General features: G+C 44.8%; 1 protein-coding gene across 1 annotated transcript in view; it reads right to left on the reverse strand.

Moving 5' to 3' along the window:
- Positions 1–26295, reverse strand: part of LOC149370515 (MAM and LDL-receptor class A domain-containing protein 1-like) — a 196959-nt gene that overhangs the window by 89111 nt on the left and 81553 nt on the right. The window contains exons 24-33 of the mRNA XM_089577902.1: positions 25928–26144; positions 19490–19654; positions 15928–16146; positions 13975–14007; positions 13368–13502; positions 10692–10827; positions 7580–7688; positions 2304–2385; positions 756–881; positions 84–231 (exon numbers count right to left, since the gene is read on the reverse strand). Coding sequence (XP_089434028.1) covers positions 84–231; positions 756–881; positions 2304–2385; positions 7580–7688; positions 10692–10827; positions 13368–13502; positions 13975–14007; positions 15928–16146; positions 19490–19654; positions 25928–26144 — 1370 coding nt within the window. The remainder of the gene's footprint in view (positions 1–83; positions 232–755; positions 882–2303; positions 2386–7579; positions 7689–10691; positions 10828–13367; positions 13503–13974; positions 14008–15927; positions 16147–19489; positions 19655–25927; positions 26145–26295) is intronic.

The following is a 26295-nucleotide window of genomic DNA, read 5'->3' on the forward strand; positions in this document are numbered from 1 at the left end:
TTTCGTTTGCGAAGAGCCACATAACGCTTTCGCATTAGTAATTAAAATGCAGTGAATGTTCCATCGATCATTGGTGAACTTACATGTACACGTTCAGCTGGCTTCTAGCGCCACGCCCGCTCCACCAAAAAGTGACGCAGGTGGCGTCAGTGGGAGGCCGTGTCTGCATGAACACTCTGGAAACAGGGTGGTGCGATTCTACTCCAGTTGTGTTGAGGTACAAGTAGCGCCCTGCGGGAAATGCGGAAGACTGTCAGTAGAAAATTATATCAGCGAATCAACCTCTTGTGCCTAAGCGCATAAGTTTGTGGCAGTAGCCCAGGTGATTAATGCGATGGTTTTCTTCACTCATAGCAGTTAGAGACTATTGTAGTGTACAGTTTTGTATTGCAGGCTGTGGGGTCATAGAAGCATCTCTTGGCCAAATTATTCAATCAGATATTGCTCAGGTATCGTTGAAGATCTTTGAAGTCCTTATCTGCAAGTTTAGCGTTCTGTTATTCAATAGAGTGATGTCATAGACGGGCCTGAGAATAAATTACACTACATTGCTGTTGCAGAAGAGTATAAGACATGCAAAAAAAAGAAAACAGTTGTCCCCGCGGCGAGAGACCTAGACATAAACCTATTAATACGAGGACAAAAACGCAGGAAACAGAAAGCATGTTAAATATCTCTAAAATAAAAGAGCAGCACTTTCGTTTGGGGCACCCTAAGTATCCTGCTAAGCGCGTAGTCTAACAATCAGCACTCACCCTCCAGGTTCTTCATAGTGTGATCCGGAATCCCCAGAAGAGCTGCACGGAGCGGTTTCCAAGAGCTGAAGCTGCCCGCACCTGGTACTGCCAAGCACGGGGAGCCCTCCTCCCAACCGCAGAAATCTGATTGTTAAAAGGCGTAAAATATTTGGATTAATAATTACATGGCATAACGCAAGTATCGTAGGCTATGACAGTGTAACTCCCGTGAAGATTGCAGGAAAACGCATCCATTTGGTATGGTGCGCAGAGCTAGACAGACGTACTTCACAGTGCCACGGTTAGCCTTAATCAACAAGATACTGCTATGATCGCGGGAGTGAAAAACGATGCCCTATGCCTGACATCGAGGGTGTTGTTTGCCATCCTCTATTATAGTGATGACAGTAGCTCAGCGCGAGACCTGTAATCTTCAGAGAAAGGTAATACGTGGAATAGCTCCTATCCCCAAAAACAAGAACGCCTCTTAAGCGTTGTGCAACAGCTTCAGCATCGCGGATCTCTGAGGCACTACAGCGCCCAAAAGGCACACGAAGTTCTTCCGAGAGGTTGTGGCTGCTAAGCTGCATACCGTGCTGCCGCATTGCCGCTAGGACTGATGGGTGAAAGACCGAGTCGGAAAAAAAGTATCTCGATAGGAGTACAGAAGGGAAATGACTGGTGTAACGTTTGGAGAGAGGAAGATAGCAGAATAGCTTAGAGAACAAATGCAGGTTATGGCATCCGAGTCGAAATCAAAAAGAACTTGACTCCGGCAGGGCACGTAATGAGATGGTTGTTAAGCTTAGCCGACTGGATTCCAAGAGATGCCCGCTTAGCAGGGCCCGCAAGATACTTAGTCAGGGATAAAAAATAAAGAGGTCTGCGGGGTTGAGGCGGTCACGGCTGGCAGAAGAAAGTGTTAATAGCAGTAACGCGAATACCGCATTTGCTTTCGTGCGGCATTACTGGCTTAGCATCGATGATGAAAATGTTGTATCGTAATTGAGCAAGGGCACCTGTGGCCAAAGAGCGTCTTGTCCTGAGATATTTTTCTTTACCCAATGTGGTGTCAGAGACCCATTTTCTAAGCATTCAACCCCATAGAAGCCAAGCACGAAGCCAGGGGTAAGCTTGTGTGCACTTTATCAAAGGCGGGTCCTAGTTGAATTTGGGATCGAACCCTGAAACTCCCACACGAGAGGTGGATACTGAAACCAGTAGAATCCTGTTGTGGTCTTATTAGCTTAATCATCCAATAGGTCCCGAGGATAAGGAAGGCTATTGACCTCAAACTGTGAGCCAGAACCCTGGAATGAAGAGCGTTTGGACAGGAATGACACCGATTGGTCCTGTGACCCCTCCGAAAGTGTACGCGGAGTTCTCTCTATTTTTGACAAAATGTTTCACGTACTTAGAGTGAAAGTGCTACTAGTTCAGTGTTCTATGCTTCTCTACAAACATTTTTATCTCCACTGGTGTGGAATCTTCTATTCTATATTTCCATTTGCATCACGATGCACCAGCTCATTACGGCTGGAAAATATAAAACCATATTTTTCTTACCTCTCGGTGGGCAACGTCCAGAGTCCAGTTGTATGTCATCCAGCGCAACCAGCCCGCGTGCGAAGAACGCTTGTATAAGGATCTAGAAATGGTAATTTAGAAGTACATAAGAACTTTTGGCTTCGGTTCTGAGTAATAGGTGCGCATAAATATCAGGCGGTTCGATGGCTGAGCTTTTCCTTCTGGAAATTTTCATTAGACTACGATCCCACCACTTCGCGGTGCTGTATTCTTTGCTGTAAGTGATTGTAAGTGCGCTGCAACGTAATTGCACTGGCCTGCACCCGCCGCTGTTGCTCAGTGGATAGAGCGCTCGGCTACTTAGCCGGAGTTCCCGGGTTGGGACCCGGTTGCGGTGGCCGCGTTTCAGTGGAGGCGGAACGCTAAGATGCCCGTGTGTTGTACGATGACACTGCACGTTAAAGGTCTCCATACGGTCGAAGTTACTCCCGAACTCTGCACTGCGGCACGTCTTTCTTCCTTTGTTCTCTCATTCCCGCGAACACTAATTACTGTGCTGTCAATCGCAGCCCACTATGACTAAGACAAGAAATAAACTATGAAAAAAATATTTTTGAACATGTTGAAATTTGGCTTGAATCAGCGCGTGTGGCCACACTAATATCCGATACTTGTCATGACAATGGCGGAAGGGGTGCCACTCATGCTCAGCAATATGGCGTTTAGGTGATGCTGGTGACTGATTGATTGATTGATTGATTGATTGATTGATTGATTGAAAACTCTATTTACACAATGGCAATTACTAGAGCCTTGGGTGGTCCGCCTATTCCGGCAGCCCGCTGGCCTACACCGCAGCCTACACCCACAAACCAATCCCCGTGAGGACACATGAATACCGTCTGTAGTGTCAAGTCGCAATGCCAGGAATGGATATACTGAAGGTCATTACCGCAATGAAGTGCTCTAGCTTGTTGATTTTTACAAAATGAGACACCTAACAAGGGCGCAAGTAGAGAAGGAAACGGGCACAAGCTACATCAATATTTCTGAGTTTTCGCTTTTATTCATCAGCGCAATCTTCTTCCAGTTCTATCGAGACCACCTGAAATTCTGGTACTTAAAGGGTCCCTGAAAAAGGGTGCTGCAGGTTGGCTATAAAATGCTTGCATTGTGTAGAGTACAGGCCACCGAGCGTTCATGTCGCGTACCTCAAAAGCGAGCCTATAATTTGCAATACAATTTTACGAACCCCCGCTTCCGCGCCACACGGCGACCAGCGGTGCCGAGATTTCACCCAAATCTGAGCGCACTGCGTCATGTAGCGCTCTTTACGTCAGCAGCAGAATGCCATCATTGGTTCGTCGCACCAGCGCCGTCGACGCCAAACCAGTTTAGGAGGTGTTGGCTCCACCCCCTGGGGAATTCCCACGCGCGTCGGCGGTCGGCGGAGGGTCCGAGTGCGTGAAGCCGGCGGACCGACATTTCAGCGTCCAAAATTGACGAGAGGATGATGATGATGAAAACATTTATTGAAAGCGACCATGTCTTAGATGAAGGGAAGGCTGATCGGGCCTGAAGACGCAGAAATTCAGATTTTAACTACAAGTCACTTAGCTTCCACAAAACGCATAAACGTTTTTTTCAGGAGGATATTTGTGACGCTGCGTCCTTTAGCATCCTAGGAATATCGTATCTTTGCTGAGACTCTCTTTCACAGCCCCTTTAACATGCCGCGCTTCGTACGCATAAATTCCTCAATACTTCACTTAGTAAACCATCTAGGGTATTCCATCAGACTTAGAGAGAAAACATATCTGGGATGAGCAGCCGTAAATATCTGGGATAACTTTCTGAGGGACTAACATTTTTCAAATTCCTCGATACTTTAGATCATCCCATAATGAACACTGGGATGGTGACACGATCAGGAGTGGTGTATTTTGCGAATGTCCCCTACCCCTCCTAAATGTTGCGTAAGCCAGTCTTGTGCCGGATATTTCTCCATCAAGCATTTCGTCGGTGTTTTTTCGACCAAATAAAGTACATAATCCGGATTTAAAATTGTGTATTAAAATTTCAGCAGCATTTCATTTGGTGTTGCCTGGATTTTCGATGCCGTAGATTTGAAGGCAGCATCAGTAAGATATTACTATTCATGTACCTAGGCGACATGCTTTGCCAATATGCACCTAAAGGTAGAAATAATTTTCAACCACCTGCTTTTTTTGGGCGCCTCAAAGTGGAGATGCCCACTGTAGCAACTGTCATTGGGCGGCGCAGTGTGGGCAGAAATATTAAGGCGGCAGCCTGTAAGGCCTCATCGTTGTAAGCAGGAGTTGTCGACTGAAATGCCACGCTTTTGAATTGGTCGATATGGTCGCGACGTTGTAGTGCGCGAATTTCAAACGGGGTCAATTGTGCTTTGGCTGGCCATGAAACCAATTAAATGGATGGTATAGTGATGCTCCAAGTACGTGGAATTGAGTCTAGTTAATTAACCAATTAGCCTAATTAACCTTTCTAGTCAGACCAGACAGATAAATAAAAACGGGTAGGAAATTGGTCGAGTTGGGGAATCGAACCAGGGTCTCCGGAGTGCGAGACGAGCACGCTAACTCTGCCATGCCAGCTCGATGATTTGGAATGAACAGAGGCGTGTCTAGTGAATACGGTGTCTTCGTTCACTCCCATATTCCTCCTTTCAATTACGGCGAGGTTCACGTGTCCACTGAGATATGCGAGACAGATACATTTCTTTTCCTCAAGAACCAATTTACGGACGAGGAAGGTGCTGAGCAGAAAGGGTGTTGGCGTTCTATGGGCTCCCTGGCAGTGTTGCAAGACGCTGTTGCGTTCCACTCTTAAAGGCGAAGCTTAACATCAAAACCACACATCAGTAACAGAAGCAGCAACACCGCCCTTAAGGTTTTCGCCTCACCGCAGTTTAGGTCAACGAGGTGCCCTCGTGATAATGTGGTGTTTTTATTTCTTTTTCATAGGCCCAAAGTAATTAATGTACCGAACAGTCGCCGCTATTCCTATTGAGCGTAGCGTTGTCGCGTTTCATGCTGATGGAGCATAGAGAGTGCAATTACTTGCCCAGGTGTAGTTCTCATCCGTACAATAGTGACGAATAAACGAATGGCAAGATGGCGATGTTGCGCAATATAAAGATGAGATCTTGCATGCTAAGTCGGCGCAGTGAATAGCAATAGTTTCCAGGTTAGCGTTATGCAGCGCAAACCTGCATTTTCCGACAGCCGACTAATCCAGGTTCTACAAAGACCAGGACGAATGAAAAAGAAATCGCAGAATGTAATTCCTTTCTATATAGGCTTAAATGAAACTAGAAAAGTTAATCAAGGCTTCTGGAGGGAGAATTTAACATCGGCAACGTCTGAACAGCCAGCACAAGGCTGAACACAATGATTCTAATCCAAGAAAAGGTTGCGGATACACCAAAGAAAGCTTCGCAACTGTTTAGGACACCAGAACTTTTTGCCAGTCCCAATATTTAGCTTTAGGACGCAGCTTGAATTATTTTGTGACATCTACTTTGCTGTCCCATTCAATTCCGATTTTTTTTTAATAGCGCTGTGCATTCCTCCCATCCACCTCGCAGTTTCCGCGCTCTGGTTCGCATTGTATGCTCGGCCTATCTGTGTGTTTCTACAAGGATGCTGTGCCATCTGTTGTGTACTAAAACATGCCGTTAAGCGCCCCCTAAATAGTCGACAGAAGGCAGCACTATAAATTGCACGAAATTGAAATCAGCGCAATCTATATTGCAGTTTTTTTTTCTTCTAGCTTGCTCCTTAATGTTGCTATCCTTCATCTAAGCTACATGTGAGCTCAATAAGGACGTTATATTATATGCTAACCCTTCAGATGTGTCTTCTATGGATTGACAATGCTGTACAACTGTGCGACACAGCGAATTTTAACTCCATAGAAAACCCCTTGGGGGATGTTCTGCAGCAGTGAAGAGAGCAAAGCGCACAATCGTCCAAACAGTTGAAGTACCAATGTACAAAACTAAACAATGCTGACATGACAAATAAGCCTCAGATCATGCCCACGAGACTGCGAATACGCAACTGCGCATTTGCAGAGACCAGTGAGGATCCCGATTTGATGGTGTGCGTTTCATACTTAAGTTATCATTCGTTTTTGCGTTTCAAACTGATAGTTGATTGGTATTAAAAAAAAAGAGAATAAACACTATAGCTAAAAAGAGGGGAGTTGTGTTGGTGGCACATTTTAATGGCGACAGCTCGAAAGGCGTGGACGAAAGCTGAGGCAACTCTGGACAAGCGCTCGTCCTGTGATTTCGTTTTTTTTTTCGTTAACGTCTTTCGCGTTTTCTGCACTTAAAATAAAAAGACGATAAAATTTTAAATGAACAGCCCAAATGCTAAATCCATTAGCAACAGAATCGCCACTTGGTGTTTTCTTCAAATGGTGGCTTAAAATGGACTCTGTTTAAAACGTCGTCTATAACACGTGTAGAGTTTTATAACAGCTCAAGGATTTCCGCGTGATGAGCGAAAGTGGAGGAACATGGCGGAGCGCTCTTGAAAATCAGAGAGTTCTGTGAAGCATCGCAGAATCGCGCGCCAAATGCCACCACACTGCATTTCTGCACCGACAGGCTTCAGCCTGACACAAGACCTATAAGGCGTTCTATAATTCTATAAGGCATTGATTTTTTGTTGTCCTTTTCGCTCCATTTATGTCCACCTGTCAGTGGTCGTTTAGATATACCCGTTTCTTTCAAGCGTCTGTGGCAAGCGACCCAGCCATTGGGTGGTTGGTAATCGGATCTCACCACTGGCTGCATATCTCAGCAATTGGCAGCCAGTTGTTCGGTACGGTCACCTGCTGTTAACAGAGGACGTGATGCACCTCACCACTATAGCTGCATATTGCATCCGATTGCGGCCAATGGTGAGGTATGGTCGCCAACGACTCAATGGCCTGGTGGCTTGTCCCGGACACTCGAAAGCAGCGGGCATATCTGTGTGACCACTGAATGGGAACAACTGCACGCGAAATACGGCAACGGCAAATAGACACCTTATAGAATACAGCCCTTGCTCTCGTTTTCTGTCTTTGGTAGCCCTCGACTTTGATACCAGAGGTAGTGAACAACATTCATTGCTGGCTGTCAACATTAATTATAGGCAATAGCCTATGACTATGAAGTGAGAGAAAAATAGAGACGGATAAGTTGTATTTAAAGACTCTCGGTGAAACTTTTTTTTGTATACCACAAAGAACTGAAGAATCACCAAATTACGTTTAACACGCACCTTGAACTTTTTCGTGCTCCTTCTGAAGTCGACCAACACGTGTTCCCAACGGTGGCTGGAGCGAGCGTTGGTGTGGAATATGGCTTTTCCGTCTGCGAACACGGCAAAGCTACGGCACACATTTCGTTAGGCATAAACCATTATTCTGAAGACAAATGTCACACAGAGTGAACATATTCTAATTTCTTTTCTTTTATTATAACTTCGGCTGCTGTACCTTACCCATTAAACTGAAAGAGGCATGCCAAATAGCCCTGCGTTTTCAGCGGTGGTATAGGTAACACTTTGCCAAATATGATTGTTGGTTTACGGTTCTTCATTCGTCCTGGCAAAATAATACAACGGCTGTGAGCGTTTTTACAAAAATCTACTATAGGTCTACTTCCCCTTTGGTACTCCTGACGTTCCACGAAGGCCTTTTTTTGTTCTGCGTGCTTTTAATACAGGGTGCTTCGCGTAAGACAGTCAACAAGTTTAAAAAACAAGTTGCTTAGTTACAAGAATGCTTTTTTCGCACAGATTTATCAGCAGTGTTATGCATCTGAACACCACCATTAACAGGCTGGTTGAATAGTTGACATTTATTAATACTGTAAGATTTCTTATTTATTTTATTAGGATGCTTGTAGCCCACCGTAAGCAATAATCATATACGTTTTTAGAGTTTCGACAAAGTCATTCTGTTGCGGCGGCAGCGCAAGAAATCCTGCGGCCGTACACGTGGAAAAGCTAAACCAAATAGCCAGGAAGGGGGTCGGCCACGCCTACATGCTCCTTTCCCAGTGACCGATTTGGAGCGATCAGAGAGCAGATAGCGTGTGATGGGCACGTCGATAAGTGACACGTGCCCGTGGGCGTGGCTGGCGCTCTTCCTGGTAACGCGGTTGCGGTTTCGGCAGTGTGGGGGCCTAAAACTCTGGGATGCAGCAGCGACCGGAATGCCGTTTTCGAATCTATGACTTCGTACGAATATTGCTTGCGGTACGCTGCAAGCCTATCAATAACTAAAGCGCCTAATACTGATAGTTTAAAAGAACTCACAGGAGCACCTAGATAAGTACGTGTTGGCAATGAGATAGCATTGGAAGCTGTTGACACATTCACCAAAAATGGCGTCACTTCCGGCCTGGTGACCTCACTTCCCTTCAGCCAGTGGCAATTGTCTGCTTTCGTTACGGTATTTCCATGCAGCCAGTCCAGAATTATCCGTTCTACGACGTTAATTCTTACAACCAATCAGCGAGTTTTATGAACGACACATTTTTTCAGATGAGGCTTCCAATGCTAATTATTCAGTATTAATTAACGAGACTGCTAGTTAGGACGTTCTAGCTGCATTATTGTGCACTTCACCGCTGATAATGTTATGTCGAGAAAAGAGCGCTTCTAGCTCTAAAGCCTCTTTTACAAATTTTCTGGTATTCTTAGGTGAAACACAGCTTTGAAAGGCAGCTGGTGTTCCAACGTATTATTGTACAGCTCACAGAGCGGAGGCTTTAATCAGTCCTGTTCATATGAAGCGCTCATTTGACGGCACATGCGAAACAACTTCAAGATGGGTCTTTAATGTGCCCTAGCTGTAATATACGAAAAGAACTACGCAACTGATATTACTTAGCGAGGCCGATTCGCATGGGTGCTACTAACGCGTGGTTATGAATATTTATCGGTAAGAATGAATGCAAGGCCCCAGTCAGTGATACACGGGCTGATCAGTAACGACAGCCCAAGATAGCGAAGTCTATAGCTGCAGGCTGCTACGAGCGAGGATTTCGTATAAAAGAGCAAATAAAGACGACAACATCTACACTTTCAGAAAGAAGGAAGCTTACCCAAATCTGTTTCTTTTGAGTTCTGCACTTCATTGCCTGTCAATCATTAAACCATGCGTCAGCATAATAGATTTACGGGTTGAGTTATTCAGGCAGAGCATGTTTGTGGCTGCCTCTAACACTGGTCGATTTGTCGCGCGGAAATCACACAGACTTTAACGAAACACTCTGTAAAGCATGGTTTGTCGTGCGTCCTATGATTTAGAGAGCATCAGAGATTTTGCCTGTGCTAATACATGATGCAGGGGCTTGTCGTTAATTTCGGACAGGTGAATGACCCTCAGCTTTGTAATCAAAATTTTTGGACACTTAGAAATGTTCAGTCACTTCTTCCGCTATTCTAGTTGTGAATATGAGCTTGCGTGCGCACATATATCTAACTTCCAAACTTAGGCACATCCTTCACCGCCATTTTGTGCTTCTGTGGCGCATTTCTATAGTATTGAATAGTTCCGGCCACCGAGATAAAATCTACAAGCAGATTTCTTCGCAGTCGGCACTCTCTCAAGGCGCCAGCGTTGCGATGCCCTGTTGCTCTGTAAACATTTGCTGTGTGCCCCATGTATAGCAATGACAATCGCTTGTTTTATGTAGACCACGCTAGATGCAGGTTCAAGCGGCCCTAGCTAAATCGAGACATCGCAAAATTGAATTTCCTAAGTGAACTAAACATGCTTAATTAGGACTTCACATGTAAGTTGGTATTCTTAAAGGAAGAGTTTTGTTGTAAATATCTCTTCCTGAAGAAATTTTCTATGACCAAGGGCCGTATTCTATAAGTTGTCGTTTTCAAACTGGACATTTCGCGCGCGACCGGTCGTCTGTCATTCGTCACTCAGATATACCCGCGGCTTTGAAGCGTGTGTGGGAATTAACCCGGCCATTGGGTTCTTGGCGACCGGACGTCACAATGGTTGGTATTGACTACGATATGCAGCCAATGATGGCATGCATCGCAGCGCTCAGTTAAAAGCAGGCGACCACGCCTGCCCATTGGCTTCAATATGCTGCCAACTAGTGAGGCCCAGTCGCCTTCAACCCAATGTTGGAGTCCTTTCCACGCACACTTGGAAGCCTTGGGTATATCTGAGTGACCAAGATGGACGCAAAATGGCCATTTTAAAAGGAATAGCTTACTGGATTCGGTCCCAGACATCCATTTTACGTAGTGCAGCTACAGTGTGCACACATCTCTGCTTCATCGGTGTAACAAACTGTTTTGGCCTTTGTGATTTCTCTTTCTTTTCACTTCTCGCACCCGATCTTTTCTTGGTACTTACTTGTTATGCCTTGCGTGGACCGTGAAGAGCCAGAGGCTCAGGCAGGCGCCATCGGTTGCGTTGACGTCCAGCACGGGACTTTCAATGCTGGCTATCACGAAATCGTTTCCGTTGTTGGAGGCGTAAAGAAAGTGCCCTAAAAGCGAACAGGAAGTAGTAACGTTGGCATAACTTCTAGAAGTGCACATGTAGAAATTCGACTCAAATCAGCCTCTCCACATATGTCCTTTAACAGTAGCAGCAAGATAGTTCATAGTCGCAGCACACTAGAATAAGTAGGTTGGCAGTCCTTTGGAGACTTTCCCATCACCAGCTTATAAGAAAAAGCTAAAAGAATAGCGAAAAGAATCGCAAATGAAAATTCCCAGCCTCACTGACACCCATTAATTTGTTTTCCATTTACTCCTTTGTAACAGGGCTCATCAGTGCAAAGGGGCGTTCGCCTTCCCACTGTCGACTCATCAGGCGCTGTCGTTCTAAGGTGCGTAAAAAACACCTTTACAGAGCGGGCGCAACAGCCACCGAAACTAGCACACGCACACAAAAAGGTGCTCACACTAGAAATGAACACAGCCTTAATGATTGTCTAACTCAAAACTTCGAATTTCGCGACCCTGATATGCCATTGAAGGTAGGGGCCGGCACACTGCTGAGCTATGACCTGAATGCAATCTTCTCAGCCTGTCATCCAATTTCAGATGCCGTTGTTAACCTCCTATCCGTAATCAGAACCCCTTCGGGTGCTCCGTCCAAGCCTGTGGACGGTTTTCTTTAGAGTAGCAAATCCTCGTACACAAGGCCAAATGTAAACAAATGTAAAGCATGCTCATGTGTGAGAAATAGTTTATCGAAGCACATCATGTTAGAAATACAAAATACACGCAGAAACTAATTTTTAATTCATAGTGCAGCAATCAGTGTATATAATTGATACCCTAGGAGCATAGTTCGAACACTTAAGAGGATATAACAGTTCTCGACCAAAACTGCACTTGAAATCACTAGCGAAGGTTCAAACTTTCTTATTTGTAATCTGAATTTGCTGTTTCTGAACATCTCAAAGTATGAAAATATTGCCCCTGCCCCCCCCCCCCCACCCTCATAGCGTACAACATAGCGTATTGCATACGCCTGTGCTTACCCACAGGTGTACGTTAATTATACGCTTTGTTATACGTTACTGAACAAACAGAACCCAGCATGACATTTTTTGGAATGCGTGGTGGGCCCTAGCATGTGTCCAATTTCTCGAGCCACTTCTGCTAAGGCATTTTGGGGGATAACGAAGGCCGCATATTTTTATGTGCACTAAAGAGCCCTTTGACAAACTTCTTTTTCAATTTTATTTTCTTTTTCGGGTGTTCCCAGGATTAAATAGTTACTGTTGCTGAAAACGTAGCCACAAATTAAGCCCAGCGAAGCAAAAACACGAGAGGACTTTTTGCTTTCGCTAGACTCAACCTCACATCTTGCGATTGACAAGTGAAACCGTGAAGACAGCCAAAGTAATTTTCATTGCTTTTTTTTTAAACGACGTGAGTACTAGTTTGATAAGAACACTACATATTTGTGTTTCAGAAAACATGTCACGGAAAACACAAGCACAAAGCAACCGGACTATGTTTCCCGCTAGTCGGCTGCCGCGGGGCGATGCACCCCACCTCCTGCTCAGGCGAAAGCGCACGTCTTGCTTCTTTCCTTACGGTGTGCCGGTGAACACAGTTCCTCTTTCCCGGACCTAACGTGTCTGTCCCGCTGCCCAGTTTTGCAATCCCGCGGCATCCATGGATGTGTACTTCTTCATGTGATCTTTACGAGCAACCCACATATATTCGAGAATCACTCTGTGTATTACTACGTATTACTCCACCGATGACAGAGCGGCAAGCCGCCCCGCCACTGGCTGAAAAGCACTCCACGCGTTGGTTTACTCTTCCTACTCTGTGCGCTAAAAAGAAGTGTGTGTGTGTGTGGGGGGGGGGGGGGTGACGTTTAATTCGATTCAATAGGAAAATTTGCAGCCGAGGAAATAATTCGAAGTTTCTAAGACTGCTCGGAGCGTGTAGATTGAGTTCCGTCAGTAAAAAGACATGCTCAGAATTCCCTTAGCGAACTTCTAATTGTGCTGCGATTTTCGGCTAAATTCGCAGCTTAGCCGACGTCGCCAGACGCACGCCCCCGGTGACATCTCACTGATGACTCTCGGGTGCTTGCAGAGGATGAAAAATATGTTAGCATGAGGTGAAATATAAACGTCATCTATAGTCGACTCCGCGGCCGCGACCAAGAGTGATGCGAGTTTGGTGTTGCAAACGGTACTTGTGTTTGTTTTTTTTTATCCGGAAAATCAAAGCACAGTTTTTTTTTTGTAGAATGTAATGTGAATGGTCGTTACATATAGCATCTGTGTTTAAGCGGGTTCAGTTTTAGGTGTAGTTCCCTCGTCGGCGAATAGCAACCTTCCACTCAAGATTAAGTTTTCACTTTATATTTTTCTTCTTTTTAGCCAAATGAAAGACAAATCGAGGCTGGCGATTGTACCCTGTGGTTGCTATTTTTTTTGTTCTCTTTAGAGACTATCAGAACTTATAGCATTTCTGCCGTCTGACTACTGAGAACGCACTAAAACATTTCACATGCGGAACAGGATTTCCTGAAGCACATGACTACACTCACCTCTGTATGCCTTCACAGTGTGGTCGAACCGAGGGAAGTCGGGGATCTTCTTGGACGGATCGTTGAGCGCCCACTTAACTGACACATCAGTCGGTTTCCAGCCGCACATGGTTCCCTCTTCGAATGTGCACCGAGCTGAAATTGAAGGCAGCGAGAGGAATATATCAATGCAGGCAGCACCACAGTACTTTAGATGCATTGCCGCTAATGGATTGTAAGCGAGGTCATTGTGGTTGGATAAATAGAAATAACATAGTTCTTTCAGTAGGCGAACTCATTATTGCCGATATTGATACTGGTGTTGGGACCAAGATTAGTGCCATCTCGTAATTAAGGATGGAAGCGGAATCCCACCTCTTTGGCATTTAATGAATACTGACGTAGACGAGTTGCGTAAGTTGGTAGTGATCCATTGTAACAAAGAGCGCAAAAACACAAAGATGAAACGAAACAAAGGCAAACGAGGAGCGCTGTCGTGCGTTCTTTCTTTTCATCTTAGTCTTTTTTGGCGTTTTGTTGTAACGATTTCTGACGCGTTCTCAGAGATGGGTGTTTAGTACTGACCATAACGCGACGCGCAAACGCCTTTAAAACATATAGTACTCACTTGGAGAATCCGAGGCCGGTAGAGGTTTAACGTCTGAAAAAAAAAAAAACTTTTATATCACATTCCCACACAGAAAACTCGGAATGATCGTCACACCACTCAAAGTCCACAGCCTAACAAATGGCAGCACTAAAAGTTAAATGGTAGCTGAAACACTATACATATTGCCTTCTTCATCAATACATTCACTTTACTAGTATGACGCATTTTATTGGATGCCAAAGAAAGCGCTGCAGCTGCTATCATTCTTGGCACTCGTGTCAGAGCATAAATCCCTCAGCTGCCACCATGCCGCCTTTGATATTAAGGAATGTGTCAAGATTGAACAAGTCCTGACATTTTCAGTTCCACCGCAGGCGCGTGACTGGGATTCTGCGAAACATGCAGTGACAGTTGTAGCTAAAAAAAAAACTGAGCAAGCACTATGACAAGGAGGAGGACGATCTATGTAAAACTCAAAAGAGGTACCAAGGATAAAACCTAGGCTGGCGACAATAAAAGATATATTTGAGTAGCAATAAAGGATGAGTCGAATGTAACACAAAAGACTGAGCACGAGATACGTAGCAACATGATAGACCTTATTTCGCAAGGTTTTCGGATTTGGTAGTTTTTCATTCTAGCACAGTCGCATGAAATAACTAACGAACAACAGACGTGTGTTCTTACAACCAAATATTGAGTTTTAACAACAACGCTAGAGCGAGAGGAAGTTAAGGGACGCATTTTGAGTCCTTTTTCCACTACTGAATATACGAATATATAAATCGAAACAAGGTAGTAATGGGCTGATCGGTGTATGCTTGAATACACGTCTGAAAGTTATCGCGCATAAACGTTACAAAGGCGCTGTTTTACTATATTGGCCGGATTTCTGCTTCTCTGTCATAGTTGAAAGAGTGCCAAAGAATGATTTTTACACGGAATGAAACGTTTTACTGCGATCAGGAAAGCTGCGCTATGCTGTGCCTGCTCATAACTGTTCCTTTAGGCGGTGGAAACTCATGGTGGTGACGACTGTGCAGAGCTGGGCTTGTTGTGTGCATGATGGTGATAAATGAGGCATCTGGAACTCATGCAGGCGACGACGGGAATAGAGGTGACTGGGGATGCTAGTCGTTAGCATACCAACGATTCTGCTCTCTAATTGCGCGTACGCAAATTAGGACACAAAACTACGTGAACAAGTGCAGAGGAGGAGCGTGAGTGCGCTCACCAACGTTCCGACAAAGAGGACTTGTCGAAACGTTGGCTAGGCGACTGAGGGTCCACCTCAACCCTTTTTTATTTTGTTTTGTGTTATGAACAATCCTACCCTCTTTCCACATCTCTTCCGCGGATTCTTTGAAATTGTTATTCACGTTTTGTTTATATCGTCTGATGACGCAGCTTTTCAAATGAGATCCGTTTGATTCTTTTTATTCGCGTAGTATGCAACCTCGAAAAACCTTAACACTGCTTGAGGTAATGCAAAGTTTACTGTTCGATGAAATTTTCTGCTTGCACTCTTGTACGATGTAGTAAGTACGTTGTATTTTGAATTTGCAAAACAAAGGGAAGAGATTTTTTTTAACGTCAGTGTCCAATCACTCACTACCACAAAGCCTTTTGTAGCACGAACGCAGCACCTTCTGGTGTACATTATAAACATTCCCCGCAGTGGTTTGCTGCAGGACGATAGATCACTGACACCGATTGATACGCTTTAAATGTACCCACATTTGTGAAACGCTACACTGCGGTAAAATTTCAACTGGCAAACATGTGGAGGCCGTGCTTAAACAGTCTCTCGGTGCCGCTAGAATGCACAAAGCGCTCAGCTGAAAATACGCCGTTCGCATCAGAACGGAGTGCCGAATGTCCACTTAGGCACATTAGTGCTACTTGGTAAGCAGTAGCATCGCTGTCGCTCCCAGTTTCCAGGCTGAAAGCTCTGCGTGAATATCCCAATACCTGGCTTCGATGTCGTTACTTGGACTGCTGAGATGGCCATCGCTCCTTTTGCTCCGTCACCTCGTGCCACCCACACCGCTAGCTGGCAGTTGGTGCCTCGCTTAAGCGCCACGTTCACAGTCGCCCAGTCCGTTACTCCGTCCAACTGGCGAGCCAGCTGCACAACGCGCTTTGCACTATCGCCGTAGCAGGCGACGGACAGGTTTGCCGAGGTTATATCTGCGAAGGTGTAAAAAGAATACCAATCTCCACGTGAGGTATCTGCCACACAAATGTCGCCATTTCAGTCCTTTGTGCCGCCACAGCCATTTTTGTAGGCAAAACAGGTAAATTTACCTTTTTTTATTTCATCTATACGTACTCTGAGATAGCGTACTTGACGATAAAAAAGAAGTGCTATCTTGAAAAGGTAGACGTTTGTCTTTCTCTCGGGTGCCAATGGACTGGATTTACGGAAAAAGTCTCATACGACTGAATCCTCAACGTATCTATTTTTATGTGCTGCCCCAATAGGAGCAATAATCTACTTGCTTCTTAAAAACCAGCTAGTGGTACAAGACCTTTATTGTACTACTAGCTTGCTTTTAGAAAAGCCAGCTAATAATGATCTCTAGAATGCCACTCTCTGGCCCAAGAATAAGTGAAAGATGAAGAATGTGCTTTGTGTACGAAATCAATGTCACCGATGTAAGCAACATGCCTTAGTATTGTAACAAAGAAGGCAGCTTTAAAACACCATGCAGAAAAGTCGACGAGAGGACAGACCGTGCGGGTGATATAGAATCCATCGTGCCCTCGTATTTTCTACTTGGTGTCAATTTTAAAGCTGCACTTTTCGATCAGATATGTTTGACCAACTGTACCCCCAGCGTACACTGTAAACAACATGGTTCCTTAGAACAAGAGGTTATACTGATAACTTTAGGAAATTAATTCCAGTGAGACGCAAATAACAACTATATTTGTGCGTTTTAGTGCAGCATGGACTACGGCACTCACTTGCTCTGCTTATTCAGGGGAGTGCCTCAACCTATACCTTGAAGATTAAACTTGTGACGTGTGGTCTAACTATAGTGGAATATAATATATGAATCTAGATTAAAATCAACACAGGGCCAATATTTCGAGCTCACTTCTTTTATATCATGCACTCAATGTAAAATTCTTACAGATTCAAGAATCTACCCAGGTCACTTGACTTAAGGGCTGGACTACTTTTTTAGATATCTTAATAGCGGAATTCCGTAGTTTCGAGGTTTCGTAAGGTCGGCCCAGTCGGAATTCCGTAATCATTTAGCCTCAAAAGGAAGGAAGGGAGCGTAGCGTCGTTTTCACTTTTAAAGAAATATTGATTTTAGGACATACCTTTCCGAACATTGAAGCATGAAGCTTGAATCCTGGAACAACACTGCTTATACCACTTAGTGTACGAGGCACAGCCGCAAACTAATTCAAGTGTTACGCCAGTCGCAGAATGCGATCACCGTCATTTCCAAGGAGCCACTCTCCTGGACCGATTCAACGAGCACTGAACTGTCCAAGTTTAGAATATGTTACCTAGGAGCAGGCTGGAACAAGTTGTTGTTATGCTTTATGATTTGATGACCTCAATGCCGTTGCGGCGCGGAAAACTTTTTTTTACTTTTAAGCGAACATGGCCGCTGCAGCCAATAGATGTCGAAGGAAATGTGATTCTGCAAAAACCTCATAATCGCCGATATTGCTGCGACTAGTATTTTCAGGCTGGCCAGAGGAAAAGTGCAATATTTTCAAATTTCTGCTTCATTACTGTTACTAACCTCGTACTCGTCATTTCATGAACTAAGTTCACCAAATGACAAATGCCTTTGCAAGTTATCTTCAATAAAAAGCTTCCTATTTCTCAGGATGACTTCATAATCTAACTGGCCCAGTGCGAGTTGCCTGTCGTTTTCGAATTAGCTAATATAATCGGAGTTCGTGTGCCTTTCGAGGTAGGGTATGTCAGCCTGGTAATAGAGATTTCGCACGGCAGAAACCTACTAAAGTAGATGTAAACCGGATTACCGGACGGCCGCTACGCACGCGCATTGACATCATTTTACCTTGCCGCTGCCACCGTGCGCGTGCAGGAGAGAGAGAGGTGTAAGGTAAACCAGAGAACGGACACGCTAATACGTGTCCGCTGAGCTAATTGTCCTTAATAATGAGATCACGTCGAAAAATCACGCCTAGAAGTCACAAATCGCGCTTCCATTGCATGCCTGGTAAGCTGCCTGTTCACTATTATATTGGCAAAGTGCATTTCTGCCAGCGCTGGATTCGTTCTTCGTCCAACTGTGTGTGCGTCTCAGATCCCGGTGTTTGCTTCATGCTGAATGTTTTCTGCGCCCGGTTGTACTAGCACGTGCGATGGATCAGTGTCTATGGCGGTTTACAGCTAAACGAAAGTTTGGCGATTGGATTCTAGGCACAGTTGTCGCATTTCAGTCAAGCCTGCATCGTAAAAAATAATTGAGTGCTAAGCTTTCAGCACACATTAGGAAAACCCATTGTATCGAAATTCATTGAAAGCTTCTCCACAACTGCGGCGAGCCATACAGCCTATTGCGTTGCTTCAGCACGTCAAAGGCATTCATAGCCATTTGCTTTTTTACGAAAATGTAGACGTGCGCAGGGCCATCTTTCTTTATGATAAATCTGTGTGTCAGAAAACCGCGAGTATTTTTGTGACGACGATTCCCATGAATAAAACTTTCGCCTATCACATCCACACCGATTAGTTTGGCATTTTTTTTTTACCGTCGGAAACATTTGCACTCCTGTACGTTCCTATTCTGATATGCGTTATTAAAGCAGCAAATCTTTGCGATTTTTCTTTCTTTGGGAATATCTGCTGCCGCATAGGATGCAGTTATTAACCATTGAGGTGCAAACAATTTTTTTCATTCCGCATTTATTATGTGAAATGGTGCAGAATCCGATTAATAGGCAGCCTAATATGGTGGTATAGCCACATCCGCCCACTGGGGGTGATTGATGCACAGAACAGAAGGTAAATGGCGAAGATTTAACTGAACAGCGGACCGAGCAAGGACAGAAATGATTCACACACAGTGCCAAAGACTAGCAACCAGACTATAGGCGCGCGCATTTGCCGAGCAGAATGGGTTTAGAATATAGAATATGCTTGTACTACAGCACGCATGGAGGAGATCCGGGGTTCCATCTCCAGTGCCGCCAGATACCCACCAGTGATAAAATGAGTACAAGCTTACCCCTAGCCGTGTGCTCGGTTTTTATGGGGTGAAATGCCTCAGAAATGGGCCTTTGACCCCACTTTGTGTAATGAAAAAATCTACCTTGTGCCACAGCGCTCTTTCAACAAAGCCTGCTTTGCGCCACTAAGTTGCATTACATCATCGTCACAGCGCTATTTCGTCAAAGCCGGCGTTGCACCATTAAATTACTTCATCGTCATCACCACCTGTACTACGGAAGCACGACACACGGTGGCGATTTGACGCTACTAATAATTGTCGTAAACGCATGCACGGAGAGATCAAAGGACATTTTGGCTCACCTGGCCCACTCCTGAAATAGTCAAATGTAACAGCCGTGTTGTCGTCGGTGATATGGAAGAGCGGACTCAACAGCCCCACCGTCTTGATGTTCTTGGACTCTTTGCTGATATCGTTCCTCGCTTTTCCCGTGGTTAGGTCCAGGTAGGCGAACGAAGATCGGCGACCTGGGATTTGTAAAATAGTGAACTGGCAAATGACTGTGTAGTAGAGCTAGCTGATATGAAATTGTCCCATACAACTGGAACGAAGATGAAACACAGAAAAAAGCACATAGCCGCTATGCAGTGTCGGATTTTCTTATTTGCCTAGGTAGTATAAGTGCTAAATATCTGTTGAGAACATGGAGCAGACCTATTTGGCTTAGAATGTTGTCACCAGGTGACGTGCTCCAGCACTTGCACGATAATGTGTTGAACGTGCGCAACGCAAATATGCAACTAGAAAAGCTCAGTTCTCTTTATTGGCTTCCTTTCTGCGGGCATATACTGATAGCGGTCGCTGAGAAACAATATTGTGCCTGTGTTTGTTTACCGGTGCAAAATATGGCGCGCAAAGTGACATCCCTTTTTTATTTCTTTAATGAAATCCACCCGAATAGTTCGCAATGTAGCAGAGAATGAACGTACAAAACAATTCATTTCAATCTTGCTCTTTTGGTCTTTAAACTAATGTTCTTGCACCACTGAAACAAGGTCTAACGCGTGAGGATGGTTACAGTATTATGAAGTACCAGACGACCTGTGCGTAAAAAAAATAAAAAAAAACGTGATGGTCCGACTTTTAAATGCCGCATTAAAAGAGTTTATTTCGCACTTATTTCTGCACAGATAATCAGCTCAAGCGCAGTTAATTTTACGAGAGGAACCCAAGACACCGCTGCGCAACTGTACACTTAAGTGGCTGAGGTTGAGCTCCTTCAAATGCATATAGGGTCAGAAACGCCTCTCTTCTGCCAAATTTGAAACTCCCACTCACTCAAATTGCATGGACGAGCTTGTGAGCGGCGGAGGAAGCTGTAATTACAAAATATTAAGGGGAGCTGAATTTTATGTATCTTGTGCGGGTCCATGGGGAACGCAGGTGCATATGACTACTTGCGCCTGAGCTTTGCTTTAGAATCCTATCAAGGAGTAAGCACATTTCGCTGTTGTATCAGAAAGTTCGCATGGTATGTTGATGCATTAGAATTTCTGATTTTGTATTGTCAGAAATTGATCGTCGGCAATATATATTGCCAACGGTCAGTGATCTGATCAACGATCAGTGATACAGTCCACGATCTGGTTCGGTTTTATGATCTGCACTGTCACTCGTGGATATGTACATCTACAATCCAACGTTTGGAGGATGAGAATTCGGCATTACAGCCGCGCGAATAGCTGGAAATCTTTAGTAATCTTAATCGAGTGCCTAGGAGATTAGAAGAAGATTGCACCTGGTAAAGCGCGGGAAGTACATTAATAGCCGATCACTCCTCGTCTAGCCAGACTTCCTAACGACTGCGCAGCCGGACCGCGAGTGCTACGCATTTGAGTGAAATTGTAGTCAATGGAACGTGAAATAATGAAGACTATATAAATTCTCCAGCTTCTTTTCGCAAACAGGATATAGTTGCAATGCGAGTAGGTGCGTATTTTTTCTTTCTCATTTGCGAAAACTTCCCATGTGGCTCAGAATGAGGCTGTTGGCAAGCTGAAGTAGGCTGTAGAGGCTGTTGGCTTCCAGAAAGCTAAGCAGGTTCCGGTTTTTACCCTAGTCTGTTTGCTACAAGGAGAAGCTTTTGTGCGATAGGCCCTGTGCATGCATACACAGAACGGCCGGCACGCGCTGTATATTTACTCGTATTACATGCCCGACTTTCCTGGACTTGAGAACATATCATCATCCGTTGGCCTCCACTAGTGACTGCCGCGTAGCTATATACGGATATTTTGGCGGTGGTGACTAATACGATCGACTCCTTGTGGGGTTGACATTTTCTGGGCTTGAATTTCGACCTAGTCTTAAACTAAATAAGAATGCGCTAAAGGGAGAAAACCAGCTTTGCACTTGATGGTCCCAGTTTTAAATTTATTAGCAACTGTTCCAACTATATGTGAGCTCAGAATTTGAGATATTAGTACCCGACCCTAGTTGTAAAGGCAGAACTGCAGGAAAGCCATAACATATCATTGGTTTTCGTCTTTAGGTAAGCATAAGAACGACTTGCGTTCCCTGCTTCTTTGAGCAAAATTCTGGTCTTGGCAAGTTGCTGAATGCTCACATTGATTGCAGTGCGCATAAAAGACACACACACGGCACGTGGAAGACACGTATTTGCAGAAACTTAGTACATGCCACTCGTTATCGTGCTCCTTTGTGTTCTGTGCAGCGCAGCCAATATTACTTTGTTCGTATCGATATCGTCCCATAGCCAGAGAATAGCATACGGTATCACTGGCTAGGGGCTGGGATTCTTTTCCCGGCGTTTGGCTGTTACCTGTTTTTATTCAGCGCAAGGTTCGGCTGAAAGCTGGTTTAACTGATTAAGGATGGCCGATATTGGGGCCCATTGAAAATATTCGGAAAGTTTCAATTCTCTGGATAAAAAGTGTCGTAAGTATTCACAAACGACGTAATTTAAAGCAAAAACCAGCAGTTCAATTTAAGCCTTTCTTTTTTGCTTTCTTAAGTAGAACAGAACAACGGCGTGCAGGACGCGTAGGCCGAAACAGAAACGCGATGTTACTAAGTACCTCGGATGGCATGATCGCCGTGACCCTGCCTTTTTCTATGCGTCCTGTCCTTTTTGGTGCGCTCTGTTTCAAAAGGATGCTCCAAATCGTTTAGCAAACAGTCCTTTAGAATTAACCCTGCCCTTGGGGTGTGTTGGTGCAGAAAACTTTTATTTAGTGAAATAGAGTTTGGGAGCCACAGAGTGTCCCCGCTACATGGTCGGCGTCCCTAGTCCGGGACACCGCATGACGAGGCCCCGTCTCTCGCCCGTTTCACCAGAGCCCTTTGGGACTCAAGCGAGGAGCAGTTGAAGAGGGCAGTCTCCCATGTCTCTGGGGAAGGGGTAGAGTTAGGGGGGAGGTGGGGATTTTGAGTACATGCCCACACCATGTGGAAGATATCACAGATCTCCCCACAGTGCGGGCATCGCCCATCCGTGTTTGGATCATAATGCTTTAAGATTGCAGGACAGAGTAGAGTACCTGTTTGCAGGCGCCTTAAAGTTCGCTCCTCCGTGTTGCTCAGCCCCTTTGCAGGGGCCGGGAAAAGGCGGTGGTTGCCGGTATAATGCGTTATTATTTCCCTGAATCGCAGCAGCGGCTGGTTAGTCTCCGAGCCAGAAGAGGTGGGATGAGGAGCCCGGTGAGTAAGCGGCCTCATTACCTCGCAAGCCCTGGTGGCTGGTAATAAATTCCAGTAAAAAAATCTCTGAACCGCGTGCTCCGTAAACGAAGCCGATATCTCTATTCTTAGATTTCGTCTGGGAACCATACTTGTGGAAGTGGAACAGGATTTCGACTTTCTCATCCACAAGAGTAGTATCGAGCCGCTAGCTAATTATAGAGCTAACGGCTTTGTTTACGGAATGCGAGGCTCAAATACTTTTGTCCCCGTCTGTCGACTGAAATCTCTAAGACAGTCGCTGCGGACACTTCAGAGAGTTTTAGCTTTGGGTCTCTGCATTAACAATTACGGCCGGGCTGCACAGCATGGGGGCGTTCAAAATGGGCTCCTGCAGTTGCCATTGCCATTTCTCATTTCCCTCACTTGCCTGACAATGAAGAAAACACTTTCGCAACAAGATCATGGCACCACATGACCTTCAATGTGCACCGACATCACAAAACACTTGGGCGAATTTGGCGCCCGTGGACTCTGAGATCTCAGTGCCCCTTAAAGGACCAAAGCTCACCGAAATTATTCGGGAGCCTATCGCTGCGGCATCTGTTTTGCTCCCACCTTGCTCTGTTCTTTCAGGGCAGAGTTGAGCTGTCCACACAGAAGTGAGTGTTGCTGCGCGTTTTAATTCCTCACAATTCTTTTTTTGGCGCATTTATTGGTGGTTGAATAGATGAAGCATAAATGAATTCATAGACAAATTATGAGCACCTGTGGCGAGTTGATGGGTGCTAGGGTGCCTTGATGCCTCCGTCGCTGATAAATTTTTGTCTGATAAGCATTCGCTGGCCGCCAGGAGTGTTCAATGGTTTTGCACCTCAAAGATGGGAAAACGTGACCGTTCTGCAGATATAATTTGCTATTCCTATATTGAGGCTGCCCAAGAATGGCGCGGAAGTCACCGCCATATTTTCTGTCAATTTTCACAGGCTCTTGTTCAGAAGAGTATTACTTAAAATATACCGTTTTCATACGTAGTCAACTGTTTTAAAGGAGGATGCTACATCAGTACTCTAGTTCTGAGAAGCAGCGCTAGGTTATAAATGGAAAAATGTACTTTTGGTATGGGGTTCTACAGCGCAAAAAGCAGGGCTAAGAAAAAACACAAGCGCTAACTTCTACTTAACGCTTTATTGGCACTTAGAGCGTTTGTGAACGCACAATGAGATAAAATAACAAGCGAGATAATTGAAGCCTTTTCGAATGGAACAATTTGGGATTGAAAATTGCGGAAGCAGTCCATCCTTATCACTATCAACAAAAGAAATTAACTTCTTGGATGCAGGGCACTGTGCGAACTTGTGAAGCTTGCTTACATGTTTTGAGGTTTCCATTTGGTTAAAATTCATTTAGTTTTGTTTTTTTTGTTATCGAGGTGCCTGATTTCACATTGTCAGCCTGATAATGCTTCATGTGGTATTACAGCAGGGATACCACATGAAGGATTATCAGTCTGACAATGTGAAATCAGGCACTTCGATAGCAAAAAACAAAACTAAACGAATTGTAACCAAATGGAAACCTCAAAACATGTAAGCAAGCTTCACAAGTTCGCATAGTGCCCTGCATCCATGAAGGCAATTTCTTTTGTTGACAGTGATAAGGATGGACTGCTTCCGCAATTTTTAATCCCAAATTGTTCTATTCGAAAAGGCTTCAATTATCTCGCTTGTTATTTTATCTCATTTCTCGCTGTCACTAGGCATTCCTCGAAGCTTGGTTTACAACGGAAAAAGTTGGGATTGAAGATTGTGTAAGCAGTGCAACCTGATCACAATCAACAAAAGACATTGCCTACTAGGATGCAGGGCACTGTGCGAGCTTTTCAAACGTGCTTACATGTTTTTAGGTTTAATTTTGATAGCAATTGGCATAGTTTTGTTTCCACTTTCGATGGGTCTGATTTCCCATCGTCTGTCTGACAAGCCTTCAAGTTATCCCCCCCTGCTACTGATTGTGCAGCCGGCCAAATCTTTAGCTGGCGTGCGTGATAGGCACGTTTTACGCGCTCCCGCGCCTTATGACGGAGCAAAGTTGTGAAAATATCAAATCTAAGCATAGGCTTACAAAGCTCTTGCTTAATATTGAGATTTCTGCAAGTTTGCTTCGTCGCAAAGCGCAAGAGTGCAAAAAAAAATCAGCCGTCGCGCATGCTAGCTAAATATTTGGCCGGCTGTACCTTCATAAACGCTCTATGCACCAGTAAAGCGTTCTGTGAAAGTTAGCGCTTGTGTTCTGCTTTCTATCTGTTTTTGGTCTCTGACTCGTAATTTCTGAGCTTGCTAAAAGAAGCAGAAATCTGCTTTCTTCGCCGCTGCCGTTAATATTGGCTGGTAACCGTGTTCGTAAGAGCCCGACAAGCGCTTCGAACTGTCTCTCGCGCGCTCCTCTATAGCGTTAGTGCAGAGGTTGCAAGTATATATATATATATATATATATATATATATATATATATATATATATATATATATATATATATATATATATATAGAGAGAGAGAGAGAGAGAGAGAGAGAGAGAGAGAGGAAAGATGTCTTCGTACTACATGGCTGCATCAGTGGGCTTCAGGGGAGCAAAAGGCACCTAAATATATTTTTTTATTCGGGAATATATAACGCAGTGAATGGCAAAAAAAAAAAAAAAAGCTCTAAGAGTTCTACATAAAACAGTGTGTTATATTCGCGGGCAGTGCCCACCGTTTTCATCCTCCAACGTCCGTTCCCGGTGGAACTCTCCGTATGCACCACTTCGTATTTACCGTTGTTGTCCATCAATATCTCGCGTTCTGCCACCCTTGCAGTTTTCCTACTGCCAGAAGGCACTCTCATCTCTTCATTTGGCCGCCTGTCGTTGCTGGTGCGCTGTTTGTGTTTTGTTGAAGTGCTCCATATTTCGCCAGCTGTAGCACCGGCAAGGTATCACTTTGCGTTATCAGTTGTGGCCGTTGCTGAATCCTGCTCTTGTGGCTTACCTCGCAATTTGCAAAGTGGAACGCCAGAACACTCGTGGTATTGCTTTTTAGAAGAAAACAGCGACTGTCATACCTTGACCGCTTGGCCAGTCTGGCTGCATCTGGGGTGCCTCAAGTCGGCCTGATCCGACGAGCCACTGGAAATGTCCTTGGAACTTGTTCACGTAGCCGCAGAGGCCGTCAACAAAATCACATTCAACCGGATGTGCGCAAGGCTCTGGTCGTAGAACGATGTCGTCCAGGCTCACTGAAAGATTCTGCTGGTCCGCGAATTTCGCACGAAGCACCACCTGAGATAAAAAGGAAGTAGTCAAAATGATGACATCCTATGAGAGGCAACTACTGAGTATTTTAAAACTGAGGAAAATAGAGAGCAATTTAAAAGCAGCCCTGCGAAAACAGATTACTTGTCTCAGCCGCCAACTGCGCCCTTTGCTGAAG

The sequence above is a fragment of the Amblyomma mixtum genome, chromosome 1 (genome assembly GCF_055824585.1).
Source record: "Amblyomma mixtum isolate Tamu chromosome 1, ASM5582458v1, whole genome shotgun sequence".
NCBI lineage: Eukaryota > Metazoa > Arthropoda > Arachnida > Ixodida > Ixodidae > Amblyomma > Amblyomma mixtum.